The sequence below is a fragment of the Ilyonectria robusta genome (genome assembly GCF_021365365.1).
Source record: "Ilyonectria robusta strain PMI_751 chromosome Unknown BGZ61scaffold_4, whole genome shotgun sequence".
NCBI classification, from domain to species: domain Eukaryota; kingdom Fungi; phylum Ascomycota; class Sordariomycetes; order Hypocreales; family Nectriaceae; genus Ilyonectria; species Ilyonectria robusta.
In genome coordinates, this window is record NW_025764438.1 from 2,135,050 (window position 1) to 2,160,426 (window position 25,377).

A 25,377-nucleotide genomic window follows, 5' to 3' on the forward strand; every position below is an offset into this window, starting at 1 on the left:
TTCGACCCTACCGGTGCAACTGCGTCCATGAGCGCTGAGAACATCATGGGCTGGTAACTGATCTGGTCAGACGGGCACTCATGATGACCCAAAAGCTGTTCGACTGCGCCGGACTGGGTTTACCCCTCTACTTCCTCCAAATCTGCCCCGAACAACATTGGCGACGCCATGACTGGAGCCATCCTTAAATCCTTTAAAAGAAGACGCAAAAATCTTTTTCTCTCTTGGGCTTCCTGTCATCTTGATTTCTTAATTCGGGGGACTTAATAACGTGCCATGGTGCATGCCTGTCAGGATCTTGGGCTAGAGGGCTGCATATTGAACTTGACTTGGAGACACACATATTTCGTAATCTAGTGCATCGCGGTGACACAAAGCTCATTAGCGTGCCCTGGAGTATTCACAGACTCTACGAGGGGATGGAGGATCTTGTTCATTTTGTAGCAGACTGAACTGGATGAAGTAATATATGAACGTGGATTCAAGCGAGAAAATATCTGGTTAGCTGCGCAATCCATGTATCGTGGATTTTGGATGCAAATTGTATCCCAATGTGAAAGGAATAATAACAGCTGAGACAGTACATTTACGAACGTGGACCCTGCCGAGCCCTAAGCTCTTCCAACCCTTTGAGCAGCTTTAACATTAGAGGCGTCGCTACTGCTCCGTATCGCTGGTTCAAGGGGGAAAACAGTTTTCTCAGGCGTAACCCCATCATACAGGTTGTCCCACCGTGGTTGTAGCACCTCTGGCGTCTCCCAAGCAAGCTCAGGGTCCCGGAGCCAAAGGCGGACGAGGTGCCGTCTAAGCAACAGAATCGAGTCAGCGTCTTAGCATCCAGTTAAGTGTAATTTATCAACATACTGCTTATCGGGCGAGTCTTTGAACCCTCCGCGAGCGTGGAATATGCTCAAGTTGTTCACGAACTGAATATCCCCCTTGTGGAAGTCTAGCGAAGCCGCATACTTCTCGGCCAGGAAGTGCAAAGTATCCAGAGCCTCTGCTTGGGCCTCGGTTATGGGAGGGATGTCCTCAGATCGGGGGAGGCCCCAATAGCCCGTGAATTGACGACGTGCGTACTGGATGATAAGACGTTCAGGGGTCTCAGTCGTGGCAGGCTGATGGTGCACCAGTGGCCTCAGCGTAAACCTCTTTCCAGCTCTGCCAAATCTACTCCCGCTGTCAGTTTGTGCTCTTATTACCTCTTCCATTCCCAAAATGACTCACTCATCAGAGGCCCATGGCTCTGCCAACGTTCGGATGAGGTCAGGTCTCGTGGCGGCTAGCTCATTGTACACATGCCAACTGCTGGAAAGGTAACTCTGCCCACCTTCTGCCGCTTCACCGAGGGCAAACAGAGCAATGACATCGCCAGCGTCGGTATGGAAGACCTGCTTCTCTGCAGTATATGCAGGGGCACCAATACGGTTGGCATCAACCTCTCTGCTGATGTCCTTGATGTGGGAGATGACAACGTCCGCAGGTTTTCCTTGCCACAAGTGGTCTTGGCGGCCGCGGACAGGTGCAATGTGAGAAGCCAATCCGGCATAGACAATGATGTTCTCTTCCCTGGTGTACTTGTCTACTGGCACACCACGAACGACCTTGAAGCCATGGCCTTGATGAATTTCTCGGGAAATGGCGCGAAGGGTGTCGTGGAGCTTTGGCAACACGAACGTCTCTTGGTTGATTTGACCCAGGGGCACATTTAGAGCTAGTATCACGTTAATAATTAAATAGCGCCCATTTCGGAAATGTTGCACAGCTAACCCTTGAAATTACGGAGGGCTTCATCGAGTTCCTTGAGATCAACCTCAGTTAAGTGGTAGTCCCAGTCGTATGACTTGGCCAAGTTCCTGCCATCCCACACCAAGTCTGAGATCAGTTTCTCGGGGAAGCCAACCGGGAGAGTTTTTTCCAGCTTTTCGGTTTCCTGGCGTCGCTTAACGCGAGCAACATAAGTCTCGTAGTTTGGGGTGTAAGCAATGTCGGGCTGGCCGACGGGCCCGACTGGAACTGGGGGTTGGACTGTTGCGGCTGCCATTGGGAAGGTCGTTAGATCAACTTATGGAGTTTTCCGTGTGTAAAAAAGGGTCAAAGTTGAGTTTCAAAGACGGCCGACAAATGACCGTTATTTTATACTATAATATTCGCTGGACATGAGATCGTCATGCTCCTTCTCCGCAATGTTGCAATGTGGGATGCATATCGCTCTGAGGATTTGTTGCTCAGCAGGTGTAAAAGAATGGATCTCATTTGTTGCCTCATGTGTGGTCGATGTCGTCATCTCCTCTCATCATGCTGTGATCACGTCGAATGCTACCCAATAACCCCGGCAGATCTATGGGTCAGCAAGACGATCCACGCTGGCTTGGGGTCGTATTACAGACGGGGTGTAAATTCAAAAATAAAAAAAGATTATAGACTGTACAAATAAAACCGAAGATGAAATAATAACATTCTGCGAGGTGCAGTACAAGGGCTCGGCAGGAGTGGTACAACCGGAGAGCGAGCCCAGAAACGATCAATGTCGGATTGCCTAACGCATGAAAATAACCGACGCAGGTATCTTTACAATCTGTTAGGAGATCCAGAGGCATGGGCTTGGTGAACAACCTGCCTTGGTTTGTGTTTCTAGCTCTGAAAAGAGGACTAATCTAAATTCTGTCTGCTCCCTCAAGATGCGCAAGTTGCCGGCACAATATAGTCCCTAGTTGTGTATCTGTATATAATGGTTGCAGGGCTTGCTGGTTCGGCAAAAGAGAACAATCCGCATGATCAGGAGGACCCCCACCAATCGCTTCTATTTCCCAACCAAGCCCCAAGTGTCATGGAAATGTGGACGACATTCCAGCGCGGTTCATTTCCAAAACACACAAAGTTCTGTGCCAGGGTGTCGAAGAGAGAAGAAAACGCTCGCACGGCTTTCGTAGAGCCTCGACCCTCCACAAGTTCCTGGAGCTGGGCAAGTTCGTCTGTTGTCAAATGCTGCTTGATATAACTCTCCACCTCTCGGGGGTTCCTCCACCATTGAAGGTCCTCCTTCTTTTCAGCATACTCATGCAGGACTAACTTGCACACCTCTGCCATTGCTTCCTTGTCGGCGGGGTAGTCTTGCTCGTGTAGTCGCTCTATGTATCCCTGATTTCGGAAATCCAATCTCGCCTGAGCAATAGACATCAAGAAGTTATGGTCGTTAAGGTACTTGGAGTGGTTGAACATGCGATCCAATCGACCTTGATCTGAAAGGTTTGGCTCTTGCGGATTTTTTATCTTCCTCCACAGAGAGACGGCGTGATATGTGCATGCCCAATAGAGACAGCCAGCGACGGTGAGTAGTCCATCCCCAAGGTACGGAACTATATCTGACGGTGTATCATATATCCGTACCAGGCGGTCTGTATCGAGCCAAAGTTGTTGACTTAATATGGGTGGGGTATGAAAGTCCTGGAGTAGAGAATTCCCGCCAGTTTCGGATTGGTTTGGGGGTAGCCATGGCTCCGGCAGCGTCTCGCGCGTCAAGGGCAGAGCAACCAGCGAAGTTGGCTCGCCATCTTGAGAAGAACCAACTTCCTCCACTGGACTTTGATCAACAGTTTGCACGCCAGCAATTGAGACTGCTTCTGAAATGGCATCTTTGAGCTCCTGCTCCCGACGTCCGCTGGTCGAGGCTACCGTACTGATTTTCTGAATGGCATCTTTCAGCCTCTGGTTTTCTTCCTGGAGGCTCTGGAACTTGGAGTTATGTCGCTTCCTATATTCCCGCTGGGCCACTCTGCCACGTTCGCGTTTGGACTAGGGCGAGGAAATTAGCAACATTGGCCGGATGCTGATTGCAGTTGTGGGTGGGCGCTTGACCAGAAATCAACAGTGGATATTTGCACGGCAGGGATACTCACCGGTTGGACGGCATTTTTGTCACGACGTCCGGTTGGCGGCGACATTGCTTAGAATTGACTAAAGAAGGAGCGGCAGGTGAATAACGTTATTCTGTATGCCAGGAGGGAAGTTGAATGTTGAAAGGGGCAATGCACTGGATAACGTTATAGAAACGCTTGGTCGATAACGTTATGTCTCGAGTCGTGATTAATAATTCAACGCTAGGCCTCACATGGCACCGTGATTATTCATCCTACGATATGGACCACCAAGACGAGGACGAAGACGTTACGGAAACCCGACTATGAATCATGGGAAGCATGAGGCATTGGATGATCCTAAAGAGTAATGTGGGTTATCTACGATGTGTTCTGGGTGGCTGGAAACGGAACCTCGGAAGAGATAGGAACCAAAACCAGGGGTCCCAGGAGCCATTAATAAACATGAGCGTATGTATCATATAAGAGCCTTGAAGATTCTCAAATCGAGTTCTTTTGAACAAATCAGAGCTAAAAGAATACCTCCATCAATATCTCCAATATCGATCCCTCGCATCCCCCAAAGAAAATGGCGTCCAAGTCCAAGATCAACAGTATACACCAGACCACATATCCGGCCATCTCTCCAAAGCGTCCGGAGCTGTCAACCCAGGGGAAGAATGCCTTGATCACTGGGGGCGCCTCCGGGATAGGTGCAGCCATCGCCCAGTCCTTCGCAAAGTCTGGCATCACCAATCTGGCCATACTGGGAAGAACGGAAAAGTCTCTTCTAGAGCAAAAGACCCAAATTCAGATTTTGAGTCCCGAGACCACTGTGTGGACCTATGTCGTGGATGTTGTCGATGCTAAGGCTACACATGCGGCTGTGAAATCATTCGCTACTTCTATTGACGGCAACATCGACATTCTCATCGCCAACGCTGGGTACATGTCTTCCTTGAACTCCATTGCCGACTCGGACCCAGAAGATTGGTGGCAAGGCTTCGACATTACGGTCCGGGGAAACTTCAATCTACTTCAAGCATTTCATAAATTCGCTTCTGGGCGGGCAACCGTCATCCACATCTCCAGTTCGGCGATCCATATCCCTTTCATGGAAGGCTACTCGAGCTATCGGGCTTCCAAGATTGCCGCCTACAAGCTGTTCGAGTATTACGAAGAGGAAAATCCAAGCTTCACAGTCATCCATATCCACCCTGGTCTCATCGCTGGAACTGCTATGACGAAGAAATTTGGTGCAACTGTTGAGAAGTTTGGATTGGCCTACGACGACGTCGCTCTATCTGGTGATTTCGCTGTTTGGGCCGCGAGTGAGGAAGCCAAGTTTCTCAGCGGTAGGTTGATCTCGGCGACATGGGATGTCGATGAACTCAAGGCAATGAAGGACGAGATTGAAGCGGATAAGACGAGGTTCACAATTGGCTTGTTTGAATGATATTTTGGCGGGTTTGCAGCCGAATACGGAAGAGGAGGTGTCTGCTATCATCAATTGTGCATACATAAGAATACAGAATAAGACCCTCTGACCCACATGCCTTTTCTACTATGCTTGTGGTTCAAAAGTTGAGAAATGCTGAGCTTCGCTCGCCCCCACGGCGCCTCGTCATCCCCAGATATCTCTGACCAACAATGACCCATCTCTCAACATCAACTGGACCAATCAACTCCATTTCGGTGCAAACCCCAGTTTTTGGACAGGTGGTGCATTGAGCCGGACCCCCGACTCGGGCCGGCTGGCCTCCCCGGTCGGCAGATCCCATCACATCAACGCCAGGATTATGACGACATCGTGTTCTAGGAAACTCGTCCCCGGGACTTGCTTGAAGCTTTACCACGTTCGAGTCTAGTGCTCTTTAGAGACGTAATATTTAGAGCCGCGCCCCGTAAGAAAACGTAAAATATACGGACATCTTCCACTTGCCGTCGTCATGCATGTTGATTTTGCGTGAAGGGGTTCAAGACAGACAGACAGTCGAACATCGCCTTCCCCGATGACCCCCAGTCGCCCAGTACCAATTAGGCAGCTGGTATCTTCGTAGAGGATATCCAGATTGCGTTATCTATACCTTGAATTGAGAAATCGTCGTGTTTCGTGCTGGTTCCTTGTTCATCCCACATCGTTGTATCCCGCACGGGGTCTGTCTGTATGAATCATGTTACCATGAACCAACAGTGGCCCCACGGGTGTTAAAGTCTGGGAATTGGAATATGAGTCTTCAACAGAGGTGTCTCGGGGTATTTTTTACGCCATCCTGTTGTTCTATCTCGTCATCATATCGGTCGTTGGAAGACCCGTTATGTTGTAGCGCGGAAAACCGTATATACTTTCGAGGGCCTCATAATGACTTCTCAAACCTTCATATCAGAACTCTTGGTTTAGCCAATCAAATCTTACAGCGAAGCTCTCATTGAAGAGCACACAGGGAAACTCACCATGTCGTTCTGGCGCCGGCCATTCAGCAATCGGCAGGGCGACGCCCCCGAAGCGGAGGAGCGGGGACGACAAAACAGTAACGATGGAGAATTTTCGGATGGCAGTGTTCACTATGTTGTGAGAAAAGCCGGAAATGACTCTGAAGTCTCCTACCAGGACACCATCGGCGCCCCCGTGGAGGTTGACTCGCCTCTGGGATACACCGTTGGGCCTATTACCATCATCTTTTTAAACATCAGTAAGATGATTGGCACCGGAATCTTTTCAACCCGTAAGTACACATAATTGACCTTATTTATGAGTACCAGAGGCCAGTTCTAACTCTGAACAGCATCAAGCATCTTGAATGGAACCGGTAGTATTGGATTGAGTCTGATCTACTGGGCTCTCGGGTTTTTAACCTCGATCACGGCATTTTCTGTGTATCTAGAATTCGCATCATACTTCCCCAATCGATCTGGCTCCGAGGTCGTCTACCTGGAGCAGGCGTTCCCTCGGCCTAGGTGGCTATTCCCGACTGCGTTCGCGTTCCAGTCCGTGGTCCTATCTTTCAGCAGCGGCAATGCCATTGGTAAGCGGCAGAGTTAAACGGGGGCCTATGAATGTGCTAATTGATAAAAGTGTTCGCACAATACCTTTTTGCCATCGGAACTCATGACCCTACCGCCTGGGAGTTGAAGGGTGTGGCTATTGCTGGTTATACCTTGGCCGTCCTCCGTAAGTGTCACCAGTGTAGTAATGTATCCGCAGACGATTCTAATCATAGGTAGTGGTTGCTCTGAATACCAAATACGCCTATTGGTTTTCTAACGGAATTGGAGTCGTCAAAGTCCTTACCCTCCTCCTCATCACTTTCACTGGGTTTGCAGTGCTTGGAGGCCACACTTCCATTGAGGATCCAAAGCAGAATTTCCACAACTCATTCGAGGGAAAAGCCACGCCATATGGACTAACAAACGCACTCTACAAAATCATTTTCTCATATGCTGGTTATGAGAATGCCTTTAATGTTGTCAACGAAGTCAAGGTGAGTTATAGACTCCGCGAGGATGTTCGTATGAACCGTTGCTGATAAGGGATGCATTAGAACCCTGTCAAGCAAATTCGCAAGAACGGACTCATCGCTCTATTATCCGTAACACTGCTTTATATCTTGACAATCGTTGCGTATTACTCTGCCAGTAAGTCTCCCGAATTCACAGTACGTTCAGAATGGAGCAGTCTAACGAGATGCACTCAACAGTCCCCAAACTTGATATTATGGAAGCCAAGCAAATCACCGCGACTCTATTTTTCAACAACGTGTTTGGGTCCAGCCGCGCATCCCGTGGTCTTAATGTACTCATTGCATTCAGTGCTCTTGGAAATCTGATTGCAGTTCTTCTAGGAACATCCCGTATCATTCGAGAATGCGGAAGGCGAGTAGATTCCTGCTTTGACTCTTCTTCTGGATATTTGCTAATATACTTATGCCATAGACAAGGCGTTCTCCCCTGGCCCCGATTCTGGGCTTCTACACGACCCTTTGGAACTGCCCTTGGCCCTTATGTTGCCAAGTGGATCATCACAACCATTATGATTCTTGCCCCTCCAGCCGGTGATGCGTTCAACTTCAGTAAGTGTCATACATGATAATATTCTTTGCATAGATGCTGATATAAGGCTACAGTCACGGATTTGAAGATCTTCCCTGCTGCGTTTTTCGACTTCATCATGGCTGTCGGCCTGATAATTATCCGTCGTCGCCGTAAGCGCCTAGGTCTACCTCATCCTACCTTCAAGGCATGGGATTGGGTTTTGGCTTTCAACATCATCAAGAACGTCTACCTTCTCGTCATGCCTTGGTATCCACCGGATGGTGGCCCTTACTCTGGCGACGTCAGCTTCTGGTACGCCACGTATGCTGCCACTGGATTGGGAATGTAAGTTTCGTCCCTACCCTTGTAATCTTGGCCACGCTGACTTAAGGGCTTAGCTTGGTTGGTTGTGGTGTTTACCACTGGATCTGGACCGTTGGTATTCCCAAATTGCGCGGTTACGAGATCCGACAGGAAATCCTCGAGTTAGACGACGGTGCGCAGAGTCAGACACTCATCAAGGTGCCAGTTGCAGAGCTGGAGGCATGGGATGCCTCTCACGATCATTCAGGGCGACGTTTGGTTTCCAACGTCCCGGAAACCAGCTTCACTGGCAAGGGAGAAGACACAGATTCGAGCAAGGGTCGGGCCAAATGAGAGTGAGGTTCACACATGGAGACCTAGGAGCTTGCACTAGCAAAGGAGGATCATATTATCGTTTTCGTCGCTGGGGGCAAGGTGGCTCAAATATGCGAGAAAATGGTCCTGAATTGCATCTATGGGCTTTGAACATAAGGACATTCTCCTTTCGGCCTCCTCCAAGACAGTTGTATCTATACGATTGGTTCACATATACTCACGTGTATTCGCATCGTGATGTCCAATACTGTGTTAATCTAATCAATGGGCGCGAGACGTTAACTGTACTTTGGTCGCGAATCTCTCCTGTTATTCCTGAAACAAAACATTTGTCATTTATCATGTAACTCATGCAAACCAAACGCATCATCGTAAATACTACTTTCAGTTCAACCAACCAGACATATCAAGAAACCCGGATGGCGGGGCCGAAGACTTTTGTTCATATACATTTCGAGCCTCAGAATCATCATAGATTCGTTTCCTTCAGGCCTGGGCCGTCCCTGTGGGCTTTTGCCCGTATGCCACAACCCTACAGTCGGTCAGCACAAATAATAGAGGTATAAATGAATGGGATATGGTGGGAGGAAGAACTTACATTTCAACGTATCCATGGATCTTGGGGTTCATCAGGTGTCTCTTCATATCAGCCAAAAAGACTTGCGTCTCCTCATAACTCCACTGCAGTTTATTAGCTCAGTCTCCCAGCATTTGCACCGTCAACAAAGGAGTTCTACTCACGCCAAGGACACCCGTCATCATTCTTAGACCAAACCCCTCGAGGCCGTCTGCCAAGAACGCGCGACACCAGGTCCCCCAAATCTTTAGCGTCTCGTGCCTAGGCCAGCGGCCGATGGGCAGCTTCAGCCGCATCTCGTTGACGTTCTGGAACCCAGCCTGACGCATGGCGTCGGCGGCGAGGTCGCTAGCCAAGAAGGTCTTTCCCATCTGTTCACCCGCAACGGTGAAGACGTGCTCCCACTTGGAGAATGGCATGTCGGGGGTAACCGTGCCGTCATCAGACAGGGTCTTCATGCCGAGCTCGACCTGCTCGACCCAGCCGCCAGGGGAGAGGTGTTTTAGTACTTTTCGGTGGAAATCGGGCCAAGAGGTGATGGAGCCTGTGAGCATGCGGATGTGGACAAAGTCGAAATGACCTTTGGGATATGTCCAGTCCAGGTTGACATCATCGACTTCGAATCGTACATTCATGGGCACCTGCGCGAAAGGTTAACAGGCAGGTCAATGTGAAGGTGTGAAGGACATCATCACCGTACCATGCTTGGCTGCACTGGGGATAAATCTATACCAATGACTTCAGCCGACTCATGCTGCTGAGCAAATTCTCTACAAACATGTTAGCTTCAAGAGAGCGCATGAATGGCGAGGATGGCTTGCATGGTCCAGATTCCGGTGCCACAGCCGACATCCAATACTCTCTGTGGCCTAGTTAGCCAGTATGATATAAATCCACACTTTGACATCTTTTACCTGTGGGCTTTTGGAGATAGGTGCTACGTATAATCGACCATCGAGGATTGTCAGGAACATCGAGTGCCTAGCTATGAATGAGTTGGATGCAACCGAATATGTGCTTGGAAAGGGCCTCACATGAAATCTTCCGTGTCTAATTGTCGCTCGTCGTTCGGTCCCCTGGTTCTGTGTTCAGTCGCATTCAAGCAAGGCCCAGCGCAGAAGAATATGGCTCACCAGTAGGCGCCATCACGGTAGGCATGATATCGACGTCCATTCTCCCATGTGTACTTCAAAACGGACGACGACAATGACTTGGTATCGTCTTCATCCCAGCTGACGGAATGGTCAGCCACTTTGTGATTCTCCGGCTTTATAAGAGGTCATTCCACCCACGAATCTATCCCCAAAGCCGAGTCATTATCGCTGGCTCCGTCATCCTTCTCCAAGTCAGAATTTTTGGCGATCGCCGACACATCCGGCACGCTCGGCAAATTGGACTCACCACTGCAATGTCTCCTGTGCCCAAACGCTGCTGGTCAGACGGGTTCGGCTGCGCCATACCGTGCTGATTTCGGATAATATGGGGTAGATTTGGTGATCGTCCTAGGCGTGTATGAAGGCTGGGCAAGTGAAACGGCGCATGTGAGAATGAAGTCAATCGCAAATCATGGCGTGTTAGAATAACGTGGCCTGGCAAGGAGGAGACAGTCCCGAGCGCAAGACTGTGTGGAGTCGTTGGGTTCATAATAAAAGAGCCAGGGCTTAGCTTGCGGGAATCATTAAATCACTAACCCGCCGCTAATCCGCCTGTCAAACGGCGACTAGAGATATGATTGTCGCCATTCCCATGCGGCTACGGTGGCGGGCGTCTCATCCGTTTCCCCCGCCCGCTAGTGATGATCAAGGCCGACAGGTTGCAGCGCAAAACATGAGATGTGATGCGTCCACATTCCGGGGATTGTGAGCTCCTCACTGTTTGAGCCTAGTTTCTCGGTTATGTTTTCGAAACCCTGGCCATGATACGAACCCTAGCGTGGGCACTGGGAGAGTAAAGAAACTTCCGGTTGATGAATTGTACAGAATACGTTGACAAGTTGTCACGAAACTAGGAGGCAAGTTCGACATGATCTGTCTTTCAGTGAGGAAGTTCCCTCTGTCCAGCGTTGAGAGAGCCTCGAAAGTCGACTCGATACTGGTTGACAAGTGCACTGGGGGATTCCTTTAAGGATCATCAGGTCGAGTCAAGCCCCTGGCCATGGTCATGCCATGTACACGTCACCACGCCATCAGCGCCATTGATCCATGTCAGCTATTAAAGAACAGGCAACTGGGCTCTGCGCTTAGCGGAATCTCACCACCTACGAATGAACGACCCTGGAGACCGATTTATCGTTGTAACACCACACGGGCACGCACCACAAATGAGTTTAATCCGTTAGACACAAATCATATTCTATAATTCCAAAGTACCTAGTGCTCCAAACAAGAAAAATCGTCATCGTCATCATAATCGTGACAGCAAGGAAATAAACGCTATAGTTGCGGTGGAATTGGATGAAGCTCTCTGCTCTGTCAGAACGTTAATCCATTTATGAACAGCAGGAGAGTTCGCTATGGTGCCTTGCGCTAGCTTCACTGGCGTGTCGACACTGTAGATGTGACACTTGAAAGCGAGATCGCCTTTGCGTAAGTGACGTGCTGGAACCACAGCAGCACAATTTTCAATTTTGGGGTGACCTCCAAGACGTTGGACCACTGTCACATCTTGGACTGCAGTAAGGTTCTACGCCTGATATAAATGGCGGAGGCGAGGGGCGGGGAGGGCGACCACGGTCTTCGGCGGAAGGGTGGAAGCAAGAATGGATTCTGGGACCTTGGCGGACGTAGGCAATGAAGCCATATGAGGGACTGCGGCAGTCCGAGGCGCTAGGGCAGTGATCAGGGCTCGAGCAACGATGGGGGCCAGGGCAACCGCTGGAAGAGCAGCAAGGGGCGGCAGAGGAGCAGTAGGAGGCGTGGGAGCCAAGCCGGGGAGCGGCCCGGGAGGCGGCACCGGGGCAGCCTGTGGACGCGGAGCAACGGCCGGGCTCCGGACAACTTCCGGTAGAGGGGCAACCACCGGACGGGTAGCCACTGTGGGACGAGCAGCTATCGCCGGAAGAGGAGCAGCTGTTGGAAGAGGCGCAGTTGCAGGATGAGCGGCAACGTTTGGGGTAGGAAGCACAGCAGGGCAAGGAGCAACCACTGGCGCCGAAGCGACCACCGGGGTCTCGGTGACTTTTGGAGGCCCTGCAACACTCGGGACCTGGGCGGTTCCGGGGAGTTGAGCGGCTGCTGGATGCTCTGCAACTGCAGGAGTAGATTCGACCGTCGGAGCCGCGATGACAGGGGGAGCCTCGACAACTGCGGGAGCTTCAACTACTGCAGGGGCATCTGCCAAGTCGGGCTTCGCAGTCGTAGAAGCAGTAACGGTAGTCGCACTAGAGACCTGTCGAGACCGCGGTGTAGGAGCCCTAGGGGTAGTCACAGTGCTCACGCCAGACACTTGGCGAGACCGGGGCATAACGGCCCTCTGCGGAGTAGTTGCGGGGCTCACGCCGGACACCTGCCGAGATCGCGGCTTCGGGATGGCGATGATGGGTGTATCCACCTCCGGGCTCTCGGGCACAGCCGTCAGAGGGTTGGCCGGCGGCGTAACGGGGCGATTCTCCTCGCTCTCAGCCTGGGGCTCGACCATTTCAGGCTTTGCCTTGGAAGATCGAGGCGATTGCTTCTTTTGCTTTACAGGCTCGTTTGGGGTGATTGGGCGCTCAGGCTGGTTCAGCGATGCCGTCGAGGAGCGACGGCCCAGCGTCGCGTTGGAAGGACGGCGACGGACCATTGTCGGCGTCGTCGGGCGACCTCCTCTAGTGGGCGTTCCAGGACGACCGGAGCGCGTCGGCGTCGACGTCGGAGGAACGTCAGAGGACGTTCGTCGAACGGGACTGGTTCGGCGGGACGAGGATTTCGTGGCGGCGGCGAAGCGTGGAGAAGCAGGGGGAGACGCCATGTTGTTTGGTATAATTGGATGAGAGTATATAAAAAGACAAGGAAAAAGAGACACAGCAATAGATACAAAGGGAAATGACCTGGAAATTCGGTCAAGTGGATATGGGTTTACCTTAAAGAGTAGTCCAGAGGACAGACAAGAATCGGGTTTAAGAAAGTCGGCACGAGGTGGACGGGGAGAACGGGCCTATATGCGATGATGCTATGCTTCCGGTTCGTTCCCGTCACATCTGGGGAAGGCAGGTGAGGGGATCCATTTGCCAGCTGTGCGGCATATATCTATATATAATCTGCAATATCACCGCCGGATGGCGTTGAGACCGAGACATTGTCGTCTCGGCCGTGCAAGAGACATGGATGACCCCGGGATAGCTGCACAACACGCCCCCTCCACATGATGAGGCAGTATCAGGACGGTGGGACTCGACGACGCCATCGACGGCAAATGAGCTGCGTCGCCACGAAGATGCGTCCAATTGCAAGCTGAGGATGAGTGTGATCGCATCAGCTGAGGCTGGAAGGCGCCGCAACCGCGTTCTTGGAACCTTGTCCTTGTCCTTGTGTCGTTGGCTCCCGAGAGGCTTGACGCACATCATCGGAATATCGTTACCGGGAGATCCCTGCCAGCGGGGGGACGCAACACAGGCAGATAACAGCTCACCCGACAGAGATCAATCAAGATTGGATCGGGAGCGCTCTGGATACTGGGATGTTCGCCGACAGAACGTGATGGAGCTGACCTTCTCCCTGGCTGATGATGGGTCAAGCGATGCAGCTCACGTACAACCATGCCGGTCAATTGCCTGCTGCGCGGGTGCCCAAACCTCGATCCAATTGCAACTGCACAACATCTCGCATCTTCTTCTTTGTACCCAGCATAAACCTCCCTTACTTCTGCTTCTAAATGGAACGAACCGAACGCTCCACTCAAGTTACGGTGGCAAACAGCGAAGCAAAGCAGCGCTCCTTTAGTCCGGCCCGGGACATGGCGGGTCGTCGGCGTTAACACGAGTCTCGAGGGAAGGATGAAGAGCTCACTGTGGAAAAGGCGGCGAAAGATGAGCTGTACTTGGCGGATGGAATCAGCCAGAAGAACAAAAGCAAAAAAGGAAACAAAGAGTGTGGAGTCGATCAACACGGCATCAGAGGAAATAGGCCGATGCCGAGGATGCGTCCCTTGCAATTACCGGAAGCGCTTAGGACAGAAATCAATTGTCCAATTATCCGCATGACTCTCTTGCTCCGAGATTTGCACTTACTAGGATGGAGAAAACCCGTTCCTCATTCCAACAAGTCAGACATCGAAATCTCAGCTCGAGAAAGACGCCCGATTCGTATCCACTCCTTATGCCCGTTGGTTAGGGATATTATGACGGCATATTTGGCTACTCTAGACCAGATCCAATAGGACAGCACAAGCACTAGCATTCATGCCACGACGTCTACATAGTCAGCTCTTGGAAGACGAAGGTGGACAGAAAATAGGACGAGCTTGAGTCCACGCGGGTCTTGTGAGGATCAAATATGTGGGTTTGCGGCACAGTCAGTAGAGCCCAAGTTCCTTAGGTGCTTAGTGAAAGATATAAGATATAAGTGCAAAGACTTTCCCGAATGTTTAGGGAGTTTATCAAACCAGGTACTGTTCAGTCCATAACTGCTACCGCACTGTACTGACCAACATAACAAAGAGGAGAGTCGTGGCCAATGATATTTACCATACATAGTCGGAGGCAGATGCCAACGGAGGTCAAAGATGACACGAATCTGTTCTAATTCAAGGTCTAAGCACACGTCCCGTTATAAATGGATCATGGTGCACAGCCTTACATCCAAGGAGTGTATAATGAACCCTCATCCCCCAACTTCCTCAAGCAACACAATGCAAGCCCAGGGCAGTAATTCACCCCCTCCCCTTCTCATCCTTCACCAGGCTCTTCGCCCTCGCTCTCCAACTCCCCTTGCCGCTCGTCGCGCTGCTCCTATTCTTCTCCGGGACCTGGTATCCCCTCTCCCTCTCCAGCCGATGCCGCTCCCAAAAGTCACTCACCTCCTCCCCAAGCCCCGCCCGGGCCCGGGCCTCCCGCTCGTCCCGGCCCGGCCCCGTCCGCCCGTGCCGCCGCTTCGGCATCACCTCGGCCGCCTTTCTCCCCACCGGCTCGCACACCGTGGCCCACAGCCAACGTACTGCCATGGCGTATAGGTGGCTCAGCCAGCGGAAGAAGCGCCGCGCTGTGGTGCTCCAGGCGATGATGAGCGAGCCTATCACCAGAAGCATGCTCGACGGTAGTGAAATAGCCCCAATCGTTTTCAGCGGGAGATTGTCAGCGCCGCCCCATTCTCGCGTGTTCATACCAAACAGGCCCGTGAAGAAGGTCAACGGCAGGAATATCACGGTAAACGTCGTAAATATCATGACGCTTCGGCTCTGCGCGCTCGCCAGGTCAGCGTGCAACCGGCTGAGCCGCACCTCGTCGACTTGGGCCTGACGCTGCACCATCTGCAGCAGCTTGTCGTAGTCATCGCGCGTATTCCGCACCCGCTGGATCATCTCGTTAGTCTGGTGCACGTACTCGCCCAGCTTCTTGAGTGCTTCGTTGAGGAACACGCGCCCGTTGGTTGTGCGCTCCCGCATCTCTGGCCGGCTATATGTCGCGTGCATCGCACTGATGACCTTGGTCTGCCGCTCGAACAGGTGGAGCAGGATCAGTAACTCGTCTTCGATGTCTCGTAGCTCAAGCAGCGCCGACGTATTGTCGCGGTTGTCTTCCTCGGCTCGCTGGCCTTCTGCCTTGTGTCGAGCCCTGATTAATCGGACCTTGTTCTCGACGGGCTCAAATGCCACTGCTTTATCGCGGAACCCCTCAGCACGGAAGTTCTTCAGTGACGACGTGAGCTTTTCGGTCTAGGATATCTCGTAAGCTAAAGATACTTCTTCATGTCTTCGTAGTGTCAATACTTACCAACACACTAATCGCCTCCTCAAAGATACGGAAAACCTCCAGATCTGGGTGTGATGATCGGTCAAGCAGCACACTAACAGCATGCAGCGCCGCCAGAGCTGCTAGATCCAGGGCATTCTCGCACTGTCGCGTGAGATCGACGTTTACCTCATTGAAGATGCTGTCACGGAGATCCGCCTGCTGGTACAGAGGTCCCTCGATGGCATCACCCTCCCGCTTTGGGAAGAATGAGAGCAAGGTATCTGTCCTATTAGTTCTTCTTCCGACAGTTTCTGAATTGCAACTTACGTGAATCAATCACCCACATCCAGAGCTGATCTACCATCAACACATTCCCGTTCAGTACATCATCCTTCTCCTCGTCTTCTGAATCCTGATCCCCATCCACATTGCCAGTCTTCGACTTCTTACTCGAGCTTTCGCCCGTCTCTGCACTACTAGATGACCCTTGTCTATCTAGCCAGGTTTGTTCCCCTGGAAGCTGGCCCCGTTCCTTGGTAAGCTTGTACAGCATCTGGTCATCATCTCTTGACCGCGTGTCCCGGAGTGACGGATATCCGTATTGGTCCAACGTGCGCCTGCAGTTTAGTGGCGGGTCGTGGCCGAGAAACTCCCAGATGACTTGGACCTCGAGCGAGTCGCACTTTCCAATTTCCTCGGGAATAGGGCGTGCTCTTCCATGGCGAAGACGTTCGAGGATGGCTTCGCGGCGCTTCAGTAACCTCTTGTAGGAGTCGAAGTGAAGGTACGGTAGGAAGAGGCAGGTATAGGTGCCATTGTTTGGCGAGGGGGATACGGACTGATTCTTGGAGGAGCTGGCTCTAGGTGAAACTGCAGGCTATCAGCATTCCAGTTCAACTCTTACCGCTTAACTTGGGACTTACAATGGCGCGGTGCCGAAAAGTAACAACCAGGCTTTGCGAAATAGGCATAGTGCTGCGAATGTCGCCCGCGAGTATGTCTCGTCGCCCAAAAGTCCATATTAAACAGCTGCGTGTAGTTCCGATGGTACGACACCTGCAACGTCTCAAACACTTTCTGTCCACAGGTCAGTCTTTGTCTCTCTCCGTAATGCACCCCCTCGAAATGGTCTCTTACCGTCACCCATGTCGGGTTGTTATATGGGAGATGAATCCACACAAACTTCCTCGCATCCACCTCGGGCTTCGTAAACGCAACGGGCGGCTCGTCCACAATCACCGTCTCGCTGGCTCTCCTCTGCCTCTCGTTAGCCGCCTTTCGAATCGCCACTACCGCCTCTGGCAGCCGCGGCGACGCATCCAAACCATGATCCCTGTCGTCATCCTCGCTAAAGTTGGCCTCAATCGTGCTCCGACTCCGTTGCGAGAAGGGCGGGAAATCTCGGTATTCGTAACCTCCAGACGCGTGGCTCCCCATGCTGAACGACCGACTAAGAGAACGACCCATGCGGCCTCCGGGAGGCGGCGAGAGACGGTCTACCATCAGGTCTTGGTCAAAGTTGGGACGGAACATGGGTGATGGCCGCCGCATAGGGCTCGAGTATCGAGTAGGAGGAGATGTTCCTCGGGATGGAGGCGTTGTTATAGGAATCCCAGGAACTGTCTGAGGCGCCGACTCAGTCCTCGTTCTCAGAGGAGCATCGACAGGTCTGAGGACAGGAGATGTTGGAGGGGACAACGGCACTACCCCCTCCTGTTGAATCCCCAGCGCATTCTTATTCGCCCCAGTGGTGATCTCTTCCGTGCCCGCGGGCGGTTCGTGGGCGTCGATCAGTCCTGTCCTCCCTCTGTTACTCAGAAACCTCCTCTCCTCGACTCCCTCCACCTCATTCAACCTATCCGCCAGACACTCCACAGGTCCTTTGCGCAGGAACTCCTTCAGTGGAAGCCTTGTTGACCACGCACGAATCGTCCCATCTACGCTCTGTGGCCCGACGGGGTCCTCGAAGAAGCCATGAACCTCGATGCTCACCCGCTGCTCCAGGTTCAGCGACCAGTGCCCATCCTCGCGCGAGTACTCGTCGGCGCGCTGAATCAGCGCCTTCAGCTGGCGCAGGAACAAACGCATCGTGTGCACGTTGTTGCGGCCGAACGAAGCCACGTTCGCGTGGTCGCTCTGCAATGGTAGGATTGTCTCCTGGCGCATGCCTAGGATGGCCGACTTGATGGACGTGAGGGGTGCGGTAAAGTAGACGTCGCCCGAGCCAGCGCCCGATAGGCGTGAGTCGATGGTCTCGTAGAGAGTCCAGACCCGCAAATCGGTCGCGATGGCCTTGAAGTCGTCGTCGAGATGGAGGAGGAGCCGGTTGCCGACACGCAGCTCGTCTGTAATTGCCGTTGGCAAAGGAGAAGACAGCTGGAGTAGACCCTGGATGCTAGATGCCAGACTGGGCATGGAAAAGTAACTCGAGCCCTGGTGGGGAGTCCCTAACGCCGAGTGAATATCTCGTTAGATCGTGTTCCATCGTCAACACCAAGGACTCCAACTTACCGAAGAAGGCAACCCCGTAGCACTGTCTCAAGATATCCTCGAACCTCGGGTTCCGACTTGCCTTGACCAACACCATCTTCACTACGATTCCTCCCACGCTGTGTCCCACAAATACAACCGGTCGTCCCGCCGCATTCTCCCTCGTCCGCAGCGCCTCCAGCTCCTCCAGCAGCGCATCCGCCAGCGCACTCAGCGTCATGGAGCCGCCCTCTGCCGGCGCGGGATGTTCGTACAGCAGGATCCGCGCGCGGTTGGCCTCGCGCCGAATGCCCTGGCGGACCCATGACGGCGCTGGGCGGTCCGGGTCATTGCTGTTTGTGCTGCTTGTGCTGGTTGTGTTGCTGCTGGCTGTGCTGCTTTTGTTGGTGTTAGTAGTAGGCCCTTCAGCTTCACGCATCGACGGGGCGCCGAAGTAGCGACCCATAAGAGCGTCCCGATTCCATGTCTTGAGGGGATGGCCTCCGGGACAAGGAACTGTGATTATATCCACAGTCGTCTCATCGTGTGTGAGTTCGCCTGCCGGGTCGAGGATGAAGCGGCCGGGGTGAAAGCTGGCCGGTGGAGTCGCGTTCTCCTTTTCCTTGATCTCGTCTGCCACGATGCCTCCCTTGGCATCCACTTCCGTCTCTGTGCGTGTAGATGTCTCCTCTGGGTTCAAGCGCAAGTCGTCAACTTGATCGTTCCTGTTCGTCGAGTAGTTGCTGAGCGGCGGCAACGGGCTGGGCGGGCTGCCTGGATTGACACTGAGGGAGTCTGTATCGCCAGAAGGTACCTCCAACAGGCCTTGAGAGATGATCCCTTCACTCATTAGGCCCTCGGGGTTTGTGGCCGCCCTTTCAGGCCCGGGGGGTTGCGGTTCCATTTCTATATCCTGCTCTCCTCGCTCGCTTGTTAACTACTCTGGCGACAAGCGTGCAACCTTCATCCAGCGAGAAGATCAAATGCAAGCGCAAAAACACAAAAGTCGTGTAGGTTGTAGAAGTAAAGAGATGAAAAACAGCGTAAATGATGCAGCCTAAAAAGTCAACCTCTTCTCTTCTCAAACACTCATACGCATCGCCGCCTCACAAGACTGGTGACGAAAACGCACCCACAAACAGGTCACCAACCCACCACCACAAGCCTCCAAACCCAACTTCAAGCTTCATCAGCTGCAGCTCCCCGTGACACGCCCCTGCACTTTCAAAAACGACCATCCTTGACTGTAAGGCGTTGCGGAAGCTCGTATTGGGTTTGAGGGCTGCTCACCCTACACCACCTCGTCGCCACAGCCGCTAAAGACTGAGACATGGCTGCGTCGTGACTCCAGCACGTGGGCACATGACAACTTGGCCTTGAACACATTAATTATGGGGTGATGCCTAATCTCAGCTTTTGCGTCGGATACCTCGGGAATTCATTTCCCCTCGCTTTTATCATATAAGTCTATTGTTTTAATGCTAATATTGCTGTACCGTTCCATCGCCCGCCTTGATAGGTTGCTCAAAATGAAAAGTAGAGCAGCCCCTGGATAGACTTGTTAAGAACTAACTCCCATGCGCACGTATATGACGATAGAATAAAGAGCTGAATAGCAATGCCCCCTGTATTTTGGCTGTCCCAAAACTCCCAAATAATATTAAATTCCTCAATAGTCAGCAACGCTCCGCTACTGCAGCTCAAAGTTCGCAATTGTCGTGCAGTGCACCACAGAGTCGACATAGAGTCGATTTTCCACCTTGCACGTCTGGCCAGGTCGCACCACAAACATGCCGTTGGGACCCAGCTGGAATGATTTTTCGCTCATCGTGACGTTCACCTTGCCGGCAGCTACCGAAACTGTACGCAGCCTGTCATCCTCAATGGTCCAGTGATTCGAGGACCCAGGCTTGATGACCAGTACGTTAAAGCTGACGTCCTCGGATACAGAAACGGGTTGACCGCTTGTGAGGTATGAGTTGGAAAAGGCAATATCTAGTCGTCCACTGTTAGTTTCCAATGTATCAAGGGTCATTTTCGGGTAGCAAGAAGACACTCACTTTGAGAGGAAGACCCATCTGTCATCCTTCCTGGGGCAACCTCCCATTCCTCCATTTCCAAAGCTGGCCCGGAAAGCTGACCCGCCGTCTCTACCGTCTTACTCTCCACCATGGTGACTGAAGTCGCCGACGCCGACGCCGACGCCACATGCCGCCTGCGTGTTTGTCTGAGATTTTGCACCGGATCCTCATCTGAGTCGGGCTCCGACTCGGGCTCTGGCGCGACTGGCTTTAGCTCCGACTTGTCCACCTCCGTCATGTTAGGCTTGCCGGCGGTAGTTTCTGTACTTGAGCTAGACAACGCCGACGCCCCTCGTGGCACCTGGGGATGAGGAGACCAGTCGCACTGGTTAGTCTGCCGCTGCAGATGGCTCCAGTACCTACACCCAACGCACGTAAGGAACGGCGAGAACAATCGCTTTGACGATACGTGCATATTTGCCGGTACTCTGATACAATGCTTTGACAGTCGCGACGTTGGTCGTGAGTGGTACCGAGTATGGGACTCACACTTGTCAGATCCAATAACCTCATCGCCGGTCAAGTATGCTAACGCGCACGCGTAGTGAGTGGAGTCCAATTCGGTGTCCCGGTGGCAGTCGATCCATGCTTGAGGTAGCTCGCGTTTCTTTGGCAGAGTAATCATGTACCGGACATCTTCTCGTTTGTAAATCTTCTGCTTAGGAAGGAGAAATCCATGTAGATAGTCCTTGACTCCTGAACGCGGACTCGGAGGAATCTTTGGTAGAGGAACCGCACTGACTGTGCTTGGCCTCAGGGAAGGTTTCGGGTTCTCAGGCGATGTCAACTTGGGAGTGGGGGTGTTGATGCGTGCTGAAAAGAACGAAAGCCCTGGGTCAATTGGCGGCGGCGCATCTGGAGGAAGAGGATTCCGTGATATAACAATGCCTGGTGTGCCTCCAAGGCCATGGTTGACATATGATCCCACCTTGCTCAGGGTCCCGTCTCCATTGTCGTTGAAGGTCAATGTGCAGTGGCCTGCGGCGAAGTGCCCGCCTAGGCCTTTAAGAGAAGGGAATAGGCGACGGCAGTCTCGAACAGGGCAGATAAAGGGAAGCTGAGGGTTGTCGTGCAGCTTGTACTTTGCAGGAATGAGTGCACCACGAGCGGATACTGTTCCTCCCTGAGGCTCTATATGGGATTAGTATGTTGAGATGAACGGAGTTATATCTTATGGCATTACGAACCTGGATAAAGGGAGTATAGCCGGTCGCCCTCTGCTACGGGGATAGCAGCGAGTCGATCTCCAACCTTGGGCGCCGACTTTCCGCTTGCCGTAGATGTGGTCACAGCTGTGAAATGGCCTGTAGACGTAGGTGGTCCTGTTTTTGGAAGTGTCGAAGACGCGGGCTGAGAACCAGGCTGGTCTGCCTTTTGAGGAGCAGTCGGCGGCTTGCCCTTTACTGTAGATGTAGACTGAGAGGCAGGTAGCTCTACCTTTTGAGGAGGGACCGCCGTCTTTGGCTTTGCTTGAGCCGTAAACTGAGACGTAGGAGTAGGCGTCGTTTGTGATTTTGCTAGAGCCACAGACTGAGACGCAGACACCTCCGTCTTCAAGTACGCAGGCGTGACTGTGCCCTTCAGAGGCCCCTGCTTGATCATGGCCATCACCTGCTCGGGGGTGGAAGCCTTCTGTTGCCACTCGGGCTTCGGGGTCGTGTGAACCGTCAAGCTGGCCATGCGCTTGGCGACCGCCGCGTCAGTAAAGCGACGCGCCTCGGCGCGGACCGAGTTATGGCCCTTCGCCGTCGACAACGGCCCGCTAGGCAGTGGCCGGCGGGAGACCTGCTGCTTCTTGTTAGGGGGCTCTGAAGACGGCGTTTCCGGGCCGGGGCGTTTCTTCTGGCTGGAAATCATGGGGGTGGTGGCGGTTGATGGTGGCGCGGAAGCGGACGCAACACCAGCTGGTTCTGCATACTCATGTTAGATGTTGACGTTTCGTGCTTGAGAGTTGGTTGAATGAACCAATGAAACTATTCCAGCCAGCGAATGAGAAGAGAAAAGGCAAACTGACCTCGTCCTACCAATGACGCCGCTGTTTGCGCAGTCGGGCTAATAGCTGGTCCTTTCTCGGCGCCCGTATCAACACTGGGCAAACCACCCACGGCCCGCTCCCCGTCGTCGAGCTGGTCCTTCTCCCACACCGCCTGCATCGCGACAATCTTAGGGTGCGCCGACAAGCCCTGAGACACGCTGGGCGGTCCCCCCTGAGCCGCCTGCGCCACGAGGTCGCTCACGATGCGCGCCGGCTCCGGGCTGGGCCCGTCCTTCTTGGGTGGCGACGCAGAACCCGTCGCGCCGGGCGAGGCCTTGCTGCTGCTGCCCATGACGCCGGAGCTCCATGACGAGAAGTGCGTGCGCTTGATCTTCTTTGCCGGCGTCTGTTCCTGCATGATTCTGAATTTGGGCCAGTTCGCACTTATCAGTGCCATCCTCCTCAGGTCCCGCAGCTGTTCGCTTTGGCGCTCTATGCTGTCTGCCGCTGCCGCAGGGCTGAGGACGGGACGGAAGGTGTGCGACAAGGGATGAAAACAAAAGACGCCGTTTGAAGCATGCCACGCGAGCAAAAGAAACCCCCGCCGTGGCACACGCCCTCCCAAGCGATGTGCTGTCTTTGGTCGTTGGGATCTTTGATGGTGGTTGAACTTGCTTCTGAGTGCGAGACGCGCCACGCGCGATGCTCTTCTGTGGGTAGCAGGTGTACCCTGCTGCAGAGATTAGGTGGGAGGTACTTGATCGCGAAGCCTCGTTACAGGTCAATTAAGTGCCTTATGCTGGTCCACCATAAGTCCTAACCTAGGCAGGTACGTGCTCAGTGCCTGAGGACCATTGGTAGATGTTGGAATACATATATTCAGCAGAGCTCAAACGCAGAGACATGGTAAATACAAGCATTCTAACATTGTGTTTTAGGCTACTGTACAAAGACTACACATGTTCCTACATGCCCGGCATGATGCAATACGCCACCACGCCTTTCCAATCAGGCATTGGATTGCCCGACTCTAATTCTTTACCTCTTGCTCTTCTTGGCTGCCTTCTTGGCCGCTTTCTTGCTGACCGGCTTGGCCATCTTGATCTCGCCGCCGCCGCCGCTCTCCGCCCGCTTCGCGTCTGCCTTGCGCTGACCCTCGAGCTCACGCTCCCGTCTCCACCGCCGGTGTCGGAACCATTGCTTGCGCGTCCTGAAGCGCTTAGTCTTGAGACCCGTCGTCTGCACCAGTCGGCCAATTCTCCAGTTGTCCTCGCGGTAACTGTAATCCTTGCGCAGCTTCAGGATGCGGTCCGGCTCGCCGGCCTCCACTCGAGTGACCTGGAAGGGGATGCCTGAGGGCGAGAGCTCGGGCTTCGGTTCGGCTGGCTTGATGGTGAAGACCGTCTTGTTGAGCTTGCGCTTGGTCTCCGCGTGGACGGGGTAGGGCAAGGTATCGGCCTTGTTGAAGACGACACCGATGTACTTGCGGTCAGGATGTCGGATGGGATCGCGGTAGTACTTGACGTAGCCGGTCGCCATGGCGTGGATCGTGTGGTCACGGCCCATAATGCAGTTCTCGCCGGGCCACCAGTGGGTGCCTCGCTGCTTGTAGAGGATGTTGCCGGGGATGACGAACTGGTCTGTCGCTCCAAGTCAGCGTCCCGTCTCCATATCCTCAATTAACACCCCCGGTCCCCTTCCGCAATCTAGCAAATCCCAGCTCGACGTACCTCCAGTTCGCTTCGCACCCAACTTCTTGGGAATGCCTCTCTTGCTCTTCTTCCTATAGGCACCCTGCGTCTTGACGGAGGCGTGTCGTCGGCCCTGCACGAGGGCATTCGCCAATTGGGCGCCGAGGGGGGCGACAGGCGCAATGGCCGGCCTGGCAATGACGGCCACTGCCGCCATTAATGGCCGATGCGTGAGGAGGAACCGCATGGCCGGCTGTTTCGTCGGTTGCTGGTGGTCTGAGGTTAAGCTGCAGCTGTGATGCCCGCGAGTATTTTGGGAGGAGTTTTCGAGATGGCTTAGTCAGTTACAGTCGCCTTATCGATAAGCGGACCCATGCATCTGGACAGCAACAGCATTCAAAGAGCACTCTACGACAGTAGCATTATCTCGTACTCTCACTCCCTCACCATCCGATTGCTGGAGTTTTCTTTCTTGTTTTTGTGAATCCTTGTAACCGTGCAGCTTTTGCGCAACAAGCCGCCACGATGCGCTACCTCATCGCCCTCCTCTCCCTCCTCGCCGTCGCCAACGCCCAGTTCGGCGGCTTCTTTGACCAGATGTTTGGCCAGCAGGGCGGCGGCCACGAGCACCAGCAGCAGCAGCACCAAGGGCAGCAGAACAACCCCAGCGACGCATCCCACTACATCCACTACTACGAGCACTGTACGTCTGTTCCCGATACTCGTCCCGCTGCTTCCCGCAGTGCCCACGCGAGGCTTTATGGTGGGGAGAGTCACTGACTTGATGTAGCTTCTTGCGACAAGTACCTCTGCCCCGATACCCTCGCCTGCGTCAGCTTCCCGCACCACTGCCCCTGCGCCTGGGACGCGCACCAGGAAAAGTTCGAGCTGGCCGAGGGTCAGCGCGTCTGCGTCTCCCGCGGCGGGTTCCGTGAAGGTGAGGCGGCGCGCAAGATCGAGCTCGCCAGGAAGGGCCTCCTGTAATGACGGGAGCCGGAGGTGTTGTTCGTGACAAAGACGTTAGAACTTGCAATGGCAGGAGTTAAAGAGTTGGAGAAATTACGATATGAATGACGGCGGAGTATTGGGATGCGGCAAAGTTGAATGATGCACACTTGTGTAGTTGGCCGTCTGATGCAAGTCGTGATACGCGAGAAAAAGTATGGATATGAATATAAATTCTAAGCG

At 53.2% G+C, this 25,377-nt stretch overlaps 10 protein-coding genes across 10 annotated transcripts; 4 read left to right on the plus strand and 6 right to left on the minus strand.

The window, feature by feature from the left end:
• Positions 1–573: 573 nt before the first annotated feature.
• BGZ61DRAFT_384518 (uncharacterized protein) lies at positions 574–2,044 on the minus strand (the record flags this gene model as incomplete). Its single annotated transcript, XM_046242703.1, has 4 exons — positions 574–804; positions 865–1,170; positions 1,228–1,714; positions 1,771–2,044. 4 exons carry the CDS (start codon positions 2,042–2,044, stop codon positions 612–614), a joined length of 1,260 nt encoding a protein of 419 aa, XP_046108769.1. The 3' UTR covers positions 574–611.
• Positions 2,045–2,566: 522 nt separating this feature from the next.
• Positions 2,567–4,056, minus strand: BGZ61DRAFT_445638 (uncharacterized protein). The gene is made up of 2 exons (XM_046245111.1): positions 3,900–4,056; positions 2,567–3,795 (listed from the first exon to the last, which is right to left on the minus strand). Exons 1-2 carry the CDS (start codon positions 3,942–3,944, stop codon positions 2,779–2,781), a joined length of 1,062 nt encoding a protein of 353 aa, XP_046108770.1. The 5' UTR covers positions 3,945–4,056; the 3' UTR covers positions 2,567–2,778.
• A 390-nt stretch (positions 4,057–4,446) lies between these two features.
• Positions 4,447–5,313, plus strand: BGZ61DRAFT_344848 (uncharacterized protein; the record flags this gene model as incomplete). The annotated part of the gene is made up of 1 exon (XM_046239739.1): positions 4,447–5,313. One exon carries the CDS (start codon positions 4,447–4,449, stop codon positions 5,311–5,313), a length of 867 nt encoding a protein of 288 aa, XP_046108771.1.
• A 999-nt stretch (positions 5,314–6,312) lies between these two features.
• BGZ61DRAFT_491475 (amino acid permease-domain-containing protein) lies at positions 6,313–8,546 on the plus strand (the record flags this gene model as incomplete). Its single annotated transcript, XM_046250438.1, has 9 exons — positions 6,313–6,583; positions 6,644–6,883; positions 6,934–7,029; positions 7,083–7,339; positions 7,400–7,493; positions 7,556–7,730; positions 7,791–7,927; positions 7,982–8,234; positions 8,288–8,546. The coding sequence occupies 9 exons, from the start codon at positions 6,313–6,315 to the stop codon at positions 8,544–8,546; spliced, it is 1,782 nt and encodes a 593-aa protein (XP_046108772.1).
• A 468-nt stretch (positions 8,547–9,014) lies between these two features.
• Positions 9,015–10,388, minus strand: BGZ61DRAFT_491463 (S-adenosyl-L-methionine-dependent methyltransferase; the record flags this gene model as incomplete). Its single annotated transcript, XM_046250432.1, has 9 exons — positions 9,015–9,060; positions 9,127–9,209; positions 9,270–9,746; positions 9,806–9,875; positions 9,927–9,967; positions 10,020–10,086; positions 10,140–10,181; positions 10,239–10,326; positions 10,358–10,388. The coding sequence occupies 9 exons, from the start codon at positions 10,386–10,388 to the stop codon at positions 9,015–9,017; spliced, it is 945 nt and encodes a 314-aa protein (XP_046108773.1).
• Positions 10,389–11,693: 1,305 nt separating this feature from the next.
• BGZ61DRAFT_168791 (uncharacterized protein) lies at positions 11,694–13,297 on the minus strand. The gene has a single exon (XM_046237560.1). It carries the CDS (start codon positions 13,051–13,053, stop codon positions 11,788–11,790), a length of 1,266 nt encoding a protein of 421 aa, XP_046108774.1. The 5' UTR covers positions 13,054–13,297; the 3' UTR covers positions 11,694–11,787.
• Positions 13,298–14,240, plus strand: BGZ61DRAFT_168790 (uncharacterized protein). Its single transcript, XM_046237559.1, has one exon. It carries the CDS (start codon positions 13,542–13,544, stop codon positions 14,022–14,024), a length of 483 nt encoding a protein of 160 aa, XP_046108775.1. The 5' UTR covers positions 13,298–13,541; the 3' UTR covers positions 14,025–14,240.
• A 712-nt stretch (positions 14,241–14,952) lies between these two features.
• BGZ61DRAFT_491464 (uncharacterized protein) lies at positions 14,953–22,850 on the minus strand (the record flags this gene model as incomplete). The annotated part of the gene is made up of 10 exons (XM_046250433.1): positions 14,953–15,207; positions 15,238–15,954; positions 16,013–16,254; positions 16,301–16,850; positions 17,153–18,420; positions 18,485–19,256; positions 20,226–20,437; positions 20,503–21,654; positions 21,711–22,362; positions 22,548–22,850. The coding sequence occupies 10 exons, from the start codon at positions 22,848–22,850 to the stop codon at positions 14,953–14,955; spliced, it is 6,123 nt and encodes a 2,040-aa protein (XP_046108776.1).
• Positions 22,851–23,280: 430 nt separating this feature from the next.
• On the minus strand, positions 23,281–24,487 carry BGZ61DRAFT_504118 (ribosomal L27 protein-domain-containing protein). The gene is made up of 2 exons (XM_046251790.1): positions 24,229–24,487; positions 23,281–24,138 (listed from the first exon to the last, which is right to left on the minus strand). Exons 1-2 carry the CDS (start codon positions 24,434–24,436, stop codon positions 23,537–23,539), a joined length of 810 nt encoding a protein of 269 aa, XP_046108777.1. The 5' UTR covers positions 24,437–24,487; the 3' UTR covers positions 23,281–23,536.
• Positions 24,488–24,513: 26 nt separating this feature from the next.
• BGZ61DRAFT_515183 (uncharacterized protein) lies at positions 24,514–25,377 on the plus strand. The gene is made up of 2 exons (XM_046252233.1): positions 24,514–24,892; positions 24,980–25,377. Exons 1-2 carry the CDS (start codon positions 24,715–24,717, stop codon positions 25,171–25,173), a joined length of 372 nt encoding a protein of 123 aa, XP_046108778.1. The 5' UTR covers positions 24,514–24,714; the 3' UTR covers positions 25,174–25,377.